The sequence below is a fragment of the Oreochromis aureus genome, linkage group 6, assembly GCF_013358895.1.
Source record: "Oreochromis aureus strain Israel breed Guangdong linkage group 6, ZZ_aureus, whole genome shotgun sequence".
NCBI lineage: Eukaryota > Metazoa > Chordata > Actinopteri > Cichliformes > Cichlidae > Oreochromis > Oreochromis aureus.
In genome coordinates, this window is record NC_052947.1 from 28,353,058 (window position 1) to 28,369,504 (window position 16,447).

The 16,447-nt window shown below is 37.6% G+C and overlaps 1 protein-coding gene across 2 annotated transcripts in view; it reads right to left on the bottom strand.

Moving 5' to 3' along the window:
- LOC116311809 (E3 ubiquitin-protein ligase SMURF2-like) overlaps positions 1 to 16,447 on the bottom strand; it is a 61,370-nt gene that overhangs the window by 24,604 nt on the left and 20,319 nt on the right. For both annotated transcript variants that reach the window (XM_039613828.1, XM_031729021.2), the window contains exons 2-5: positions 11,035 to 11,073; positions 9,128 to 9,236; positions 3,539 to 3,672; positions 67 to 132 (exon numbers count right to left, since the gene is read on the bottom strand). In XM_039613828.1, coding sequence (XP_039469762.1) covers positions 67 to 132; positions 3,539 to 3,672; positions 9,128 to 9,236; positions 11,035 to 11,073 — 348 coding nt within the window. The remainder of the gene's footprint in view (positions 1 to 66; positions 133 to 3,538; positions 3,673 to 9,127; positions 9,237 to 11,034; positions 11,074 to 16,447) is intronic.

Below are 16,447 nucleotides of genomic sequence, written 5' to 3' on the forward strand. Positions count from 1 at the left end.
GCAAATGGGAAACAATACCCACACACTTAAACATGCAGTTTATGCAGTGATAACAGTATTTCTTACCTACTATCTGTCCTCTCACAGTATCATTGTCATTGGGGCCCAGTTTATTCAGGTCGAGTCTCTGATCTGCAAACAAAATAGAAAAAGGGATTCAGCATCTCCTGCATGTTTAACCTTTAAAAGTGTACCTCGAGGAGTCACACCAATAATGACACTAAAGAAAAAAAAATAAGTTGTGTAGGCAGCACAGGATATAAATACAAGATTGTTATAACTACTGGGATGTAAAAAAAATAAATAAAAATCCAGGTTTAAACCCATAAGCTGAGCATTTGTTACGGCGAAACCAGATGACACAAGTGAGAACTTTGAATTATGGCAAAAAGTTGAGCCAGGATTAGCATTTTTTGTGTGTGTTTTAAATAGTGCAAGAAACCATAAAAACCACTGGATTTTTGAAAAAAGGCTTTAAGCCCATATTTCTGTGCATGTATAGAGAATTCTTCAAATGTCCATATAATGTTTTTCTAAGTCTGTAAATTGGACCGCCGCTGGTTTCAAATGAGTGGTGATAACCCAATTTTTAACATGCAAGTTCAATAGCAGTTAATAAAAAGAGACATCTGACTCAGGAGACAGCAAATGTAGCTATGTCTGGACACAAACTGTAATTAGCCTTGTTGTTTCTGAGTAAGTAAGAATTCACTGTCTGCTCAGGAAGGGGCAGTGGTGCTAGACACAAACAGCAGAGGAACATAATCCAAGTCACTGAACAAGATCCAGACACAGATACACTCGTCTCGTCTCCCTCTCTCGCTTTCACATACACGCACACAGAGAAGCTAGATCCTGCAAGGAGATTTGGACATATTCCAATTGACCAGTGAAGGGGTGATATCAATTAATTTCCATTAACAACACAACATGTGTGTGTACGGGTGTGTGTGTGTTGGCTAAACACAAGATGTAGGTTGAGTGTAAAAGAAACAGAAATATGCAAAAGAGACAGCGTGAAAGAAAGCAAGATAAAGAGACACTCCAGCTCACCATAAGCCAACTCTAAAGTAAAGATTTGTCATGTCTTTGGTTTGTGCATGACTTATTTTGCACATTTAATAGTTTAACTGGGAAGAAGCATATAGCTCATTTCTATATTGCCTGCGGGTTTGTGTGAGAACAAGTGCATCTGTTCCAGATATGTGTCTAGACTAAACAGGGATGGTCTGAGCCTTATATGGCCAGAATAGTAAGCAGATTTTTTTCTTAAATAAGAGAGGAGGAAAAACGGAGAGACAGAACATTTACAGACCTTTAACCACAAGCCCTCACCACACCATTCAATTCCTCAGAGCTTTAAAAACTTTGTGCTGCAATAGACTAAACTGCATAAATATGTGTCAATGTGCACATGCAGAGCCACATGTTTAAGAGTCGCTTCATTTAGATCATGCATAGCTGTCTAGACACGTTTGCCATGTCTGCATGTATGTGTAAAAACTGTAGAATCAACAGTATCACTATCAGCACATCAGGAAAAATAACAAGACGTTGCATCAACAGTATCAATATCAAGCACAAAAAGCAAAGTTCAAAGTGAGTGTACCATATAGTAAGGCAAGTCATTTTGAAAAACTGGTGGTCTGTGTGTCTGTGTGTGAGTGTGTTAGCGAGTTTGTGGGTACAGAAATGAGGCAGATGACTTAGAGGTTTGTGTCTGTAATGCTAAAACAGGAAATGAGTTCAGTGTAAAGCCAAACAACCTTCTAGTAAACTAGGCAACCATGCTAGATGCCCTTTTGCAAGACCGTGCAAGAGCACTGTGTGTGTGTGTGTGTGTGTGTGTGTGTGTGTGTGTGTCTGTGTGTGTGTGTGTGTCTGTGTGTAGGGGAAGTTTTGTAAGGGTTTTGTGTTTATATTGGATGGCAGAGTGTGCTATGTGTATGAATATGACTTGCAGGAACTCAGGCAATTCCAGTAATGCCTTTTTGTGTGTTTGGGTTGTTTTTATGTTTATGCCTGTGTATGTGCACATCTTGGTTAGACCACAGAGTGGGCTCCATTCATGTGTCTAAATATGAATTCATGTATCTGCACAACACAGGACGAGGACAAAGGCATAAAGCAAGGACCTGTCACAGAACATGCCTCCCTGTCCACTTTCTGTGGCTGAGATAAAGTATAATTTCTGCCATGTTGACTGCACAGTAAGTGGCTTGTCTGGAGCCTAAACTGTCTGCCTCTGGAAGTGGATAAATTTAAGTCCCCCGTCATAGTGAGGTAAAAGTATTGCACCAGGCTTTCCTAGGTTGTCAAGGTCCCTTTTGTGGCAACAATAATGCTGTTGTGGTTTTCTGAGGATTAGGGGGAATTTCATGAGCCAGAAATACCATTTAGCAAATACAAAAAGGTGCTGGAAACTATTCTGAATGCTTATGTGAAGTATTTAGCTTGACAGTTAGAAGTTGGAATAAGAGGCTGTCGCATCTGGGCCAGCCAAACTACAACTGCTTGCATTCATGGAATTCATGCATTAATAGCTTCAATATTGCAGTTTGGATTAAGAAAACACTTCAGTAAGTGACATTATTTGACAACTCCATAAGAGTTTTTTGGAGAAAGACAAGCAGACTGGAACAGAGAAAAATTTGGATACATATAAAAAGGGATAACTGTAACTCAGTGTGGTCTGGTACAAGTCTGACGGCCTGTGTTTAGGCCAGGCCAGGAAGACAGATTGAAGGAAAAGATGAGAATGACTGAAAGGAATGTTAATTTGACAGTCTGGACTTTGGTTAAGGGTATATGTGTCTGGTACTGCCAAAAAGTTAGGCAGGGTTAACAAGCGTTTGGAATGCGCAGAATATATTTGAAATAAAAGACCGTAACAGTGGGGTGACGGTCTTAAGCATGTAGATTAAGAACTGCTCATTCGAGAATGTAAGCATCTGTACAAGTATGTTGGGATCTTGTTCTGGGGCAACCAGTGATTATCTCATACCATCCATCAATCAGCAGCATGTTTCTTCCTCTTTTTTTCTGACAAGAAAGTCGTGTTGCTTTAAAATAGAACTACTGGCACTGATTTGGTCACAGGAGCCAGATGTCTGCAGCAAGCAATATTTGTAATATGTTATAAGAAGTTGCCATAAATCTTATAGCAATGAATGGCTGGCATATATGCTGTAGCTGGTTGCAGGCTAGGACACAGCTCACATGCTACACATGTAGCAGCAGGCATGCCATCTATTGCTGCAACCAGCAGAGGCACAGGAAAGACGAACGTCAAGTCTGCAACCTAGGCTGTCTGGAGACATTTGGTTTGATTCACACATTTGTTTGTGTGCGATAAGTTCAGTGCAGAATGTGTGAACAAAGGTTAACTTGGCATACCTAACTGAATCACACTTCAATAACAATCTTGACAGGTCGCCTTATGGCAAAAGCTGTAGAAAAACAGAACACTGACCTGTTTTCAGTCAATGCGAAAGAAACACCTAAATTCATACTCACAAAAATACAAACAGCTACTTACAGCCCGTGTCTTTGAGTCTGTTAATGGCATTAGACAGGAGGCGTACACAACCCAGGAAACCCGCGCCCTGCTTTTTGTGGATCTTCTTGTGGTTCCATACACTGATGGTTATGGAGTCTGACTTTCCAATGTATCTGATGGTGTGAGAGAAAGAAAGTGGGAAAAAAAGACAGGTCAATAAAATAGAAACGATGAGTAATGACAAAAGCTTTTAAGTCTTGACACTGTACTTGGAAAAAAAAAAAGTTCCAAGACACGTGTGCTCAGAGCCTCAACCCTTAAGAAGAGGGATATGAAATTTAGAAATTTAAAATTTAAAAATGGAATGAACTCACAAGTTACAATAACCCTGTGCTCCAGAGATTTCCTAAGAATTATTACAGTTACTAAAAACTAAGCCAAAAAGCAGAAAAACACAAAACCATAACCTTCTATTTTGCATGTACTTCTCTCTGAACCTGTCACAGAGTTTTAGATGTACACTTTGTAATGAGGCACATTTCAAAGTAACTTCTGTCACTGTTTGTGTGCACATGTGTGCGTGTGCACATGTGTGCGTGTGCGTGTGCATGTGCATGTGCATGTGTAGAATCAGCACAGCTGAGGCCAGTCTAGTCGTGGTTTAGGAACAGAGGAAGTCCCCGTGATGTGCTTCACCGCTGTCTGAGGCTTAGGCAGCTCTTACAGTAAACACAATATTCAAATCTCACATTCACTAACACACACGTAATTACAGTCTAGCAGCTGTTTTGCTATTATGCTGCATCGCAGTAGCATGGAGGGGATTTTCCTGCTCAACACATCAAAACATATAGGTTTGGTATGAAAGCCAAATCAAGGATGTTGGTAAAATGATAAGATATTCTTATGACCAGAATCCAGTAGCACATTGGCACACCTTTTGCTTCCCAGTAAATATTAACGTGTTCTTCACTGCGCATGTTTGTTACAATCTCACTTTAACACCATTTAATGGCAAATTGATGAACGAATACACAATTTTCTTTGCATCAATTAAGCTCCAGTTTTTTAACATAAAGATGAGTTAATTATACAGCATATTTGCAAGGGTGTTGAAATTGACACACAAAATCATTAGGATTATTACATTTTCTGTTCTTTCTTGTTATGTTTCAGTTTAGTTCCAGCTTTTTGTGTGCTGGGGTAAAAAGAAACCATACTTTTTTAATGTTTTCTTTCTACACAGTGTGGTTTAGATTAAACAAGTCTCTGATGCGGAGGTATGCTGTGCAAAGCACCACCTCAAAGCAACAGATTTAGGAAAAAAAAAAGCTAAATTGCTGACAAGACTATGAAAGACTGTCGCCAGATAAGAGAAGTTGAAAAAGTCATTTCCTGACTCACAAAAACATACTGACATAACACTTCAAACAATCTCGAATTTAGCAACAGTGAGGCACTGGGTAGTCTGTCTGATGAAAGTTGAGTAAACTTTGCAGGACGGTTTATGGCTGAATTGAAATGCTGATATGACACATCTCTAAAGTGTGAATTAACCAAGGCTTCCTGTTTTCAATAGATGATTCTGGGGAGAGATGGGATGTGAAAACAAGTGCAGGCTCCTAAAGTTCTCGCTGAAAAACCTTGAAATTTTTCTGTAATCTATTAATTATTTCCTATTGCTTAAGAGAAAATTGTCTTTATGTTGCTATGCTAACTTCTTTCCTGTAACTCTTCATCTCTCTCATGAATTTAAAAAAAAAGAAAAAAAGATGATGATAACAGGGCAAAAATACAGAAACTTAAAATGTAAAGAGCATAAAGGATCAAAATGTTCCCATTTTAATATCTGGAATGAATAAGAAAGTAATAAATACATATAGCTTGAGCTGTGCAAGGATTCAGCCCTTGTGTTTGTCACAAATTTTTATTCACAATTTATAACATCAATAAAATTCTGAACTTGTTGGAGCCGACCGACTCGGCTTTGTGATTGGATTGTGATCGTGCAATCACATTCTGTGTAAACACAGCTTCAAAAGACATTCTTCAGCTGAACTTAAACACAGTGTGAGAATGTTGTTTTGAACACTTTTTTTTCCCTCCTTCTCATCTGTACGCAAAGCACTTCTGTTGAGTGTATTTGTGTAAATGAACTACAGATAAAAATGAGATGCAAACCTTATAGTCAAAACCCAAGTTTAAAGGGTAATTTTACGAAAAAGAAATGTATTTAAGGAGAAACACGGTTAAGCATGCACAGTTCATCACTCTGTTAGGAAACCTTCCCAGAAACCTTTATTTTTGCTTGAATTCTTTGGTTTATTTACGCACTGAGCACTGTGTATCTGACATCATTCTCAATAAGTCACACAGATGCTAGCAAGTGCATAACACATGAAGTTGATCTAGAGGTCTGAGGGGCCTTCGTCATGTTTTTAGGAAAACAAAAAGCTTACTGGTCTAAATTTGGGACAATACTGTGTGTGTGTCTCTCTCTCATCCACATACACATTTAAGGGGAAAAAAAAAGCAAGGATATTAGCCACAGCAGCAGCAGCAAAATTAACACCTTTTTATTAAACTGTAGGTAGGTAAATTTGATGTAGAGGTAATAGGGCTGCACGATTAATCGTTAGAAAATCGCGATCTCAATTCATACTTATGTGCGATCTCATTTCCAAATGACAACGAATAAAAAAAAAAAAAAAAAAAAAAAAAAGACAACGACGATTGTACCGCATTTTGATCCGGGACGTAATCTGCATGAAAACAAGCGCTCACTCTTCCTGCTCAACAAATGACAAGGGCGGAGCCTTATACCACGTGATACAGAAGCTGTGTCGTGTGATGCTCAAATTGGCAGGGAAAAAACAACGGAGAACACGTCAGGGATGACGAGAAAGTGACAGGAGAAAATCCGTCCCGGTCAACCACCCAAACATCAATAACGGGAACCTTATACAGCGCTTCCCTATACACGTCGAACTCCCGCAGGCACAAAGAAATTACAGAGGCTATTACTTATCACCTGACCAAAGATATGGCTCCCATCAACGCTGTGCAAAACAAGGGATTTAGGAAAATGATCAACACCCTACACAAATGCTACACAGTGCCGTCCCGCAACTATTTTTCTATTGTTGCTATTTTTCTATTGTTGCACTACCTGCTCTATACACGCAGTGTCGAGCAACGGTGGAGACGGAATTTCAAGCAGCACAACATTTTGCGGCAACCACAAAATGTGAGGCATTTATTGTTTTTATGTTTATTTATTGTTTTCATGTTCAGTCTCAACTGTTACAAAGTTGATGTGCAGTTAATAAGTGCAATAAATATTTATATTGGAAAAGAAAATCGTGAGAGAATCGTGATCTCAATTCTAAGCAAAAAAATCGTGATTCTCATTTTATGCAAAATCGTGCAGCCCTAAGAGGTAACGACTGTGTCAAGCGATCTGTATTGAGGAGAGTTGGGTTGACAACTACTACTAATATAGTATTGATCTGGATGTCAACGAACGCCAGAAGGAATCAGCGCTAATGCCATCTATGTGTTCAACACTTTATCACTGGGAACAAATCAAATCTTGTTCAATTAGGATGCGTAAAGACTGCTGAATTACATCAGGCTGTACAGCACAACATGTACAGAATTTAACGTCTCTTGGGGAAAGCCAGAGGGAGCAGCAAGCAAATCCAATACTCCCAACCAAAGCAATGTGAAGACTTGTACTGAAAAGCTTGGAAATAAGAGGCCAAGCATGAAAAGACAACCTGCCAAAACAAGACCTGCATACTACAGAGTTCATAAACTTTCAACACTTACTAGTTTTTGTTCTTTTTTTTAAAGTTGGCTTGTGTCCTCAAATATCTTCAGTGCAGGACACCAAGGGGAATTATAGTGCGTAAATTGTAGTCTAAAAAAGCACATAATTTTTTTTAGTGTATTTACAATAACAAGGCCCCTGTCAGAACCAGCGTCATGCTGAAAAAGACCCCACCTCCTAAAGCTAGAGGCTGAGGTTGGGGGTGTGGTGAGCTGGCGATCTGCCAAGCCCACACTCCCATTTGCTTTCTGTGGCATGTTAGCCATTTCCTGAACCAGAGAAAGAGGCCAGGGGTCGCGGGTGGGGAATACACTCTCTCTGAGAGGGTGGGGAAACAGAGAGGGGAGGAGAATTATGTAAACGGAGGGAATCTGAGGTCATTGTTGACGGAGCAAAAAAATTCAAATTATCCATCTGTAGCTGTAGAAAAATGAGAAACCCTCACAAATGCATGTTCACCGAAAGTGTATACTTTAACATTTGCATTAATTTAAAGGCTGTGTGCATGATTAATAATTATATTATTATAAATTACTGTTATTCATTACATAAAAAGTAACTCAGAGGGCAATCTTTAACCTTGCAAATTAGTCGCAAATTCAGATTGATTGCCCAGGTATGATTTGTTTAGCTGTTCACATTATTATTCACATTATCACATTATTATTACAGTGTAATCTGGTCACAGATGTTAACTGAACAACAAAAATGTCGCACACGTCGATGCTGTTGAACAGAAGCAAACATGGAGACAACTGTCAGTTTTATTCCTAACTTATAAGACGATGAACCGAAGAAGCTGTGATGGCAAAAAACGAGGATAAACTAAACCAATTGCTAGACAGTGAGCCAAAATACCAATCGCGATACATATTTTCACCCTGTAACTTGACACCGTCTTTCTTTTGGACTTCATGTGTGCATCTATTTCTCCATGGCTCATTCTTCAGGCCTCATATTCCCTCACTGTTACCACTGTTTCATCTCTCACCAGTACATAGGCATAATTAAAAGTGGGGTTTACTGTGATCAGTTCTTGTAATGGCCTGTCAACACAATCCTCGGTAGAGATTAACATTCAGAGTGCACAGCCCCAGTGAAATCAATATCTGAGACCACAGACAAGATGATTAACACATTATTTTATACTTCGTCCGTAACAAACAGAAGTTGTTTTTAAACATTGGGGACGGAAAGAAAATGAAAGGAGCTCTTTCTTGATGAAAGAGCAGGTTTCAAGATTTAAGTTGCATAGACTTACAAAGGCTGATGATATGTGGCTAATCCTAAAAGAGATTAAAATAAAGTAGAGCTTTAAATGTGTGTGATCCACATTTAGTTGAGACAAAGTTAGCTTGCCAAAAAAGTCTTCAGATTCACACAGAAGACTGTTCTAGAGTTACTCCCAAAAATGCTCCAAAAATAGACATAACCTGTTACTTTAGAGCACCATATCAATACAAGTTGGCTCCCTCCCCGTAAAATGTCATGAAAATACCTTTTGTGAGGCCTGTGGTATGGAATGCCTGAAATGTTACGCTACAGGTTTTGTTTCCATGTAATTTATTAGGTTGTTTTGTTTTGTTTTTAACAGGGGAAAGATACAAATCAATCTACCTTCCTTTCACACAAAGACAAGTGAGTGAGCAAAATCAGTACACTACATTCCTTCTATGTTTCCTTTGACCATTTCATAATTTGATTGATAGTAAACGCACACTATTACTGCATTTGTTTTTTAATTAGCCACAAAGAGTAAGCAGCAATCTGGCACACTGCTTCTCCTGTTGACTTACAGATCATAATGTTGATTCCATTTTGGGTCCAGCGTATTTCTCACAGTATCTGTAGAGTGGCATTGTCCTGAACCATCCACCACCACTTTGGCAAAGGGATCTGGCAACCCTGTAAAAGTGGACAGACATTTTGTTTAACCTCAGTACAAACCCTGTGGGTACACCAATACCCTCATCATGGAGGCACTAGAGGTGACACCGTTTTTAACCCTTATTTTTGTCACTCCTTTGAGATCGCAGTGACAAGTTTATCTGGTTGTCCTCATTTACAGACAGTCAGGTTGACAGCTACACCACTACTTTGTGCAAGTTCCTCTTAAAATTACTTGTTGATTTTCTCTGTGTTTTCCCCCCTTGCTTTTTAACAGTAATAATCAGCTGTAGTCCATTAAACATTACATTTTCCATATGTAACAGAAACATGCTGATAAAATCCCTGCAGTGTCTGACTAAAACTAAACTCAGGTTCATGTGAAGGTCATGAAACCAGCAGAGACGGCACATGATGGCCCATGAGGATGAACGTCAGATGCACGTGTTGCTGTGTAAGCATGTGGGTAAATATATGGACAATATAAAGAAAGTTATTAGTCTAATCAACAGTCTTGTTTTGTACATTTTGGTCAGCTTCCTATTTCATGTTATAACCGATATAAATACCTGTTTAATAGGTGTATTAAGTTAAAATACTAACTTTAACACTCTTTATCTTATGTTTAAAATGAAGAATTTTTTTTAAGTGAGAAATTACAATTAAAAGCTTCTCGCAAGCTATTATATTTTGTGAAACATTTACACAACAAATGGAACATATGAAGCAATATGCAGAAAAACTTTAAGACAAGTCTGTTCACAGTATCACACTCATTTGGAAATCTGATAAGAGATTCTTCATGGTGTATTTATCTTAGGGTCCCTGCCTAGGTCTGTGCATGCATGTGTATGTTTTTTAAACTGCCGAGGTATGAGACTGAGCGCAGACACTTTACGCAAGATAAACCTGTTCAGTCACTCAGTGGTGTCTTGGAACTTCCTTTGTTGTGGCTGTGTGTTTGTGTATATACATATGAGCATATTTTTTTAGACAAAAATGAAGTACAAGCTGCTTTTGGCAGTTCACTGCTTTCAGAGAAACCATAACTTCCAACTGAAGTAAAAACAGTGCATTTCTTGGCTGTATACTTTGGCAGGGTTTCTGCAGTGCAGTGTACTGCAAGCCCAGCGGCCGGCTGAGTGAGTCGACGCCAGGCCTGGCCAAAGCACTGGGCAATTTATTTTTAAATAAATTTTTAAGTTGTTTTTTTCCCCCCTTTTTTTCTAAACATAAGCTGCGCTATTAGCTGTTAGAGCTAATGTAAGGTATGTTTTAATCCTATTTTTACATTGCAATTTTTTTTTTTTACTTTAACAGCTGGAAGGCAAAAAGGTTTTAAAACAATTTTTTTGTAGTCGTTTACCTGATGATTTTGGATTTAAATTCAATAATCAAGGTATGTAATCCTTTGAGATTAGTTAACCAATGAGTTTAAGTTTTAATTAAAAAAAACAAACAAAAAAACTAAGTATAAACTCTTATACTCTTAAACTAAACTGTAAATGTAACCACTAAATCTAGTACCGTTATTATTTGCAGTATTTGATCGGTTTAAATGAAAGAGTGATATCCATCCTGCCTTTTATGTTCCAGTGTACCACATTCCTATTACCAGAATTTGAGTTAGCATTGGGTCCATGAGTGTACCAGGGCTCCTGTTGTGTTTAATAGACAGATAGCTCCTAAGGGACTTATTTTACAGTTTTCCACTTCAAAATGCTGCAAACCACCACTGCTGACAAAGCATTCTAATGTACAAGAGAGGGAACAGGACAGGAATAGCATCTTATAAATAAAAATAGTTTTTACTTACGAAAGAAGTCTTTCTTTGCCAGGTTCTTTGCACACAGAACTGGGGGGAAAAAAAGAAACAGAGATTGTTTTCTTTTACTTTTTTGCCAACAAACACAAAAAACAAAACAAAACAAAGTGATTCAGATACATTTGCCATAAACATTTTGAAGCAGCATTCAAACAATATTCAATATCATGTCAAAAATTCTTTCTATATTTTTTTGTATTTGGCCATATTTCCCCCCCAAAAATGGCCAAAAATATGTTTCATATATGTCAAAAAGCTATTAAAAAACACAATTTAATATACATAATGTATACATGTTTGACATGTTAAATAATAATTTTCTGTCTCTAATTTTAGTAAAAGCTTTTCCCAATTTCATTAATTATTTTTTAAGTTACTAAGCCTAAGTAGGTACTACTCTCTTTTGGCCTACGTCTTGGTTTGTCCATTTTCACAGTCCCTTGTGGGCTGAGACACTTGTTAAGAGTTTCTCACTGTAAAATATTGAACAGACAAGTTCTTTTTCTTGTAGCAAGCAAGTCTATGGGGGTTTGCATCACAGACTGTATACACTAGCTCTCAAAAGAAACGAGAGGGAAACTATGTCCATGCTTGGCTATGGTATACCCTTTTCACCTTTTAAATCTTAATTTTTCTAGTCCTAAATATTTTGTAGTACTACATGCTATATGATATAGGTGAAATCAAGTTTTGTCTGGAATTGGCTGGACAATCTTATGATGCTTACAGAGTAAGACAAAGTAGGCCAAGCATAGAAGGGGGGAAAAAAAGAAGAAGAAAAAACACGAGCGGTGGCAGAGAAAACTTGCACAATGAATGTTTAGAAAAAACAACAGTGAAAAGGTGAAAGATGTAAAAGGAAGTTAAATAAGCACCCTTCACTGCCAGCAGACAGACAAAGATCCCTATCACAAAAAGGCACTAAAAAAAATAAAAAAATAAAAAAAAAATATCAGTCTATTCAGTCTCTCTTAATGCTTTTAGCCATCCATCTATTTTAATATTCACTGCTTTCTATTCACGGTACTGGGCAAGCCCTTCCAATCCAATACATTATTAATACAGGTACAGGTAACTTCTCTCTTTCCAAATAGACTCACTCAGTTTTAGTCTCTGAGCAAGAAAGTAAACACCACAGTTAATCTAGAACAACTTAAACAGGAGGTACTGCAAATCTTCTGCTGAGCCCAAGGCAGCTCAATGAGCTGTAAAGGTATAACATCTGCCCACAAACATAAGTCTCATCTTTTTGCTGCATATAAGCTTTTCTTGTGTCAAAATAAAAAAGAAGAAACGCTAAAAACAGAATTCATTGTAAGCCATGCCCCCTTTCTGTTTTCTTAGCCTCAACTGAGAACTTTAATTTCTGATGAGTCCAAAAGGTAAGTTTCCAGTAGAAGAGCTGTTATATAATGCTTAACCAGCACCTACTTGCAGCAGAACACAGGACGACAGCTATACTATATACAGTGTAGGTTAAAAGCTGCCATGGATCAGACGTTTATGGCAGCAGAGTTTCAAGCTTCAAAGTTATATTGTCATATTCACAATAAAGAAACATGTTTCCTCGTCCAAAGAAATTCTCTTTGCTGTCCACAACAAATGCCAAACAAAAATGTACACATATAAAAGCTATAGTATAAACAATAACTAAAAGCATAAAAAACAATTATAAAACTCCATATTAGAAATATGCTACAGACTATGAAAAAATATATAACTATATAAAACAATCTGAGCTGCAATAGACTATATACCTAGGTACTATGGATAAAGCCATTATAAAGCCATTATAAAGCAATTACCTATTGCATACATCATTTACCATTTGATTCGGCACAGCAAATAAACTGTTCCTTATGTAAAAGAAGAAAAATATTCAACACAAATTCACACAGTTTGTCAAACTAGAAGCTTTGCTCCATCTTTCAACCGCATTAAGACACACCAAAACAGTGGCCATCTATTGTGTACATGGATTATATAACAGATCGCGTGTGTGTGTGAGAACCTGCCACTAACGAGCACTACATCCGATAAAGATATGAGGCAGACTTGAGAAACAAACCTAGCATTACAGCCATTGAATGTGGAGACTTTGACAGTGACCAAAATGATACAGTCAGTCAAATCAGAATCACAGAATCACAACACAGGAACAGACAATCTCAACACAAACCAAACTGCGTTGACTGGATGAACACTAACCATCCACTTGTCGGGGGAAATTACACAGCCAAAGCCAACAGTATGGGTGCAGGCCAAATCAGAAGCAGCCAAAATAACCTCCCGTGGGACAAAATGGACACGGTTATGTTGGCCAACAAGTGAAAAACAGGAGAAACAAGAGGTCTAAAATCTTGGCAGGACAGACTAAACACTACTACAAAAAAAAAAAAAAAGAAAAAAAAAGAAAAGAAAAGGAAAAAAAAACCCTAAAATGATCAGGATAGGCATGAAACCTATCCTTCAGGGTATTTGTAGGAGTCTATAATGCAGATGTATTTCAAAGTGTTAGCAGTACAATCTTGGTCAGAAAGCTCATTTGGTCTTCTGCTTTGAAATTCTTGTCTGCTGAATACAATCAACACAGTCAAGCCAAAATGAGTAACTGAGTAAAAGCTTTGATCATTCAGTCCCCCCCCCCCCCAAAAAAAAAGAAAAAAAAAGAAAGCCTTTAGTTTGTTCCTGATTATAGGGCGCAGTGTGGTGTGGTTATTCACAACAACTGAAGCTTTTAATAATAAATATTAAAAAGTAAAGTCATATGCATCACCTTTATCCCATTTATTTGTAGGATATTTATTTGCATATTTAATATGTAGGCTTTACAAAGTGTATCATAAGATATATATATATACATATATATATATACATATATATATATATACACTCTACTCAGTTTCTCTCTTAGAAATTTTCTAACTCATATTCTAAGTGAATTTCTCTATAGTCTGATCTGTCTTCATTTATTTCAAATATATCATTGCGCGAACTGGAGACATGGGTTGTCATTTAGAGGTCAGGAGCCAGGCTGGTAACCTCAAAGAACTCTGTAGTGTAGACCCAACAGCAGTGTGTGCACTCACCAGTGCTGAAAAGGCAGCACAGATTAGTAGCTAGCAGGTTAAATTGGGTGCACTTGGCTCTTAAGTTACCAAACTGTGTTAGTGAAAATTAAGGGATTAATCTGCACACTGCTCCACTGTCTCAGCCACAATTACCACAGGGAGAAAAATCCTCTTTCTTGTTATCAATGGCCTCTCACTAACTGTGCCGCCAGGCACACCAGAATAAAGCTACTGATAGTGATTAATATGTTAAAGGGGGCGTAACTTGCACAACAAATGAATAATCAGTGAAATAAGACTAACACAAGCTCTAAGAGGGATAGAAATAATTACAGCAGGTAACTATCTTACTGGTGATTTTCTAAATTTGTGCTGTAAGAGCATGGGAGGGAACAAGGCAATATTAAAAGTGAAATTTCATGAAACAACTAGTTCTGGAATGTAACCCATATGGACATGTGAGTTTGTACTAAGTGCTTTTTAGAGAAGAGATCTTCATTATTGATGAGCTAATGAACTTCTCACCTTTCAAATCAGGGAGAAAGCATCCTCCTCCAATTAGCTTATTAAGGAGAACTGAGATGCCAAAGAAAACAAAAACAATTACAGCAAAAGCAAAGTAATAAAAGAAATGACTAAAAGCACCAGAATACAGAAAAAAGAATTGCGACTTAACTGGCACAGAACATGATTTTAGGTACTTTATGATGAATACAAAACGTACCTAATGCTTTTGGAAAACATGAATTTGGTAGAATCTTAGTAATATGGACTAAATAGAATATAACAGAAATTAATTAATAACGCTGTGTCACAGGATAAACGGGACTTTGTACAAATAAAAAAGCTTAAAAAAAAAAAAACACAACAAAGAAGCCCCTATTTGAGTTATTGCAGCTTTTACCACTATTCCATATCAGATTTCTAATTTCTATATCAATTTACAGCAGTCCCATAAGGATTTAGAAAATATGCATAAATATTTTTATAATCTTATCTACACATGTGCACACTCTTCCACTGTGAACCTCAATCACCAATGAGTCAAATCTCACACTGTGCCCTCTAGGGATCCGACAGTGTTGAATAGCTGCCACGTGAGCAGGCAAGCCATGGCTGGCAGGAGACCAGACTCATTCAGATCCTAACACGGAAAGCTAGGTCAACTAGGAAACAGTAAACCACCACGAAGCCCTGGGGTGAGGCTGTCCTTTGTGTTGTCTATGGGTCATCATCCCCACCATAAAACCTCATTTTAAAAGCAAGGGGAAAGATAGTAAGTCTGACAGAACACTTGCACAGTCACAAATGACAACCACTAACTGTCATTTTCTCTATTGTTTAATAAAAGGATGACAACCTATTCCTGAATTCCTGGTATTTTAGATGTATGAGTTTTAGCACAACATCTCCTGTTTCAAGAATTCTGTTTGGCTGCTGATGTTATACCGAGATTTCTAACAATTCATTTAATCTTAAATACAGGTTACAGTGGTAGACGTTCTTGGTAGGTAATCTTAAGATTGTAAATACTAACAGTACAAACTAAAACAATAAATAATAATCCCTATAGCTATTTCGATTGTTTTTTTTCCTAGTCTTGCAATGGCAGGAAATTTAGATGATTAACTTACATCAAATATCAGCCGAGTTAAAAACTTCAAGAGAACGGCATGTATTTTCACACTCTTCTCACTCCAGTGTTTGAATAATCAACTTTAAACATGCATAGCCAATATATTCCACAGTATTTTTGTTAAAAATCATAGTCACATACTGTGCATACTGTGTACTGTGATTCTTGCGGAAAAGATCAATAAATATATAGCTTCCTCCTAACGTAGTCCTCTGACCACCCAATATTGCTCTCATCTTAAACAAAGCTGTGGTGGCAGTTAAAAGTTCAAAATGGGGTCAACTCTACTCCATTGTTTATTCAAAATGATTTAAAGGAGCAGCTGCTGTTTTGGGATAATTTGCAAGTGGATCACCGCATTCCACGGGCTGAAATAAGCCAGTGAAACGGTTACCCCAAACCAAGCTTATCCAGCTAAGCAATTAACATAGAAGGATAATGTTTTTACCACTGTCTGGTAGCTAAGGGATATGGAGACAGACAGTGCCCTTTCACTAATCCAGACAATATGTCTGTACATTTCAGAGGTCAATGGTACCACTTCCCCAGGGGAACTGGAAGTATACCATTTAAGCCCATGAAAACCTTCCAAACCTACATTTGAATGTGTTAAAACGAGGACACAGGCTATAAACAACTAACAATTAAATGTTTTGACTTTTAATTACTTTTCCTTACAATGCATTTTTTGTCCCAT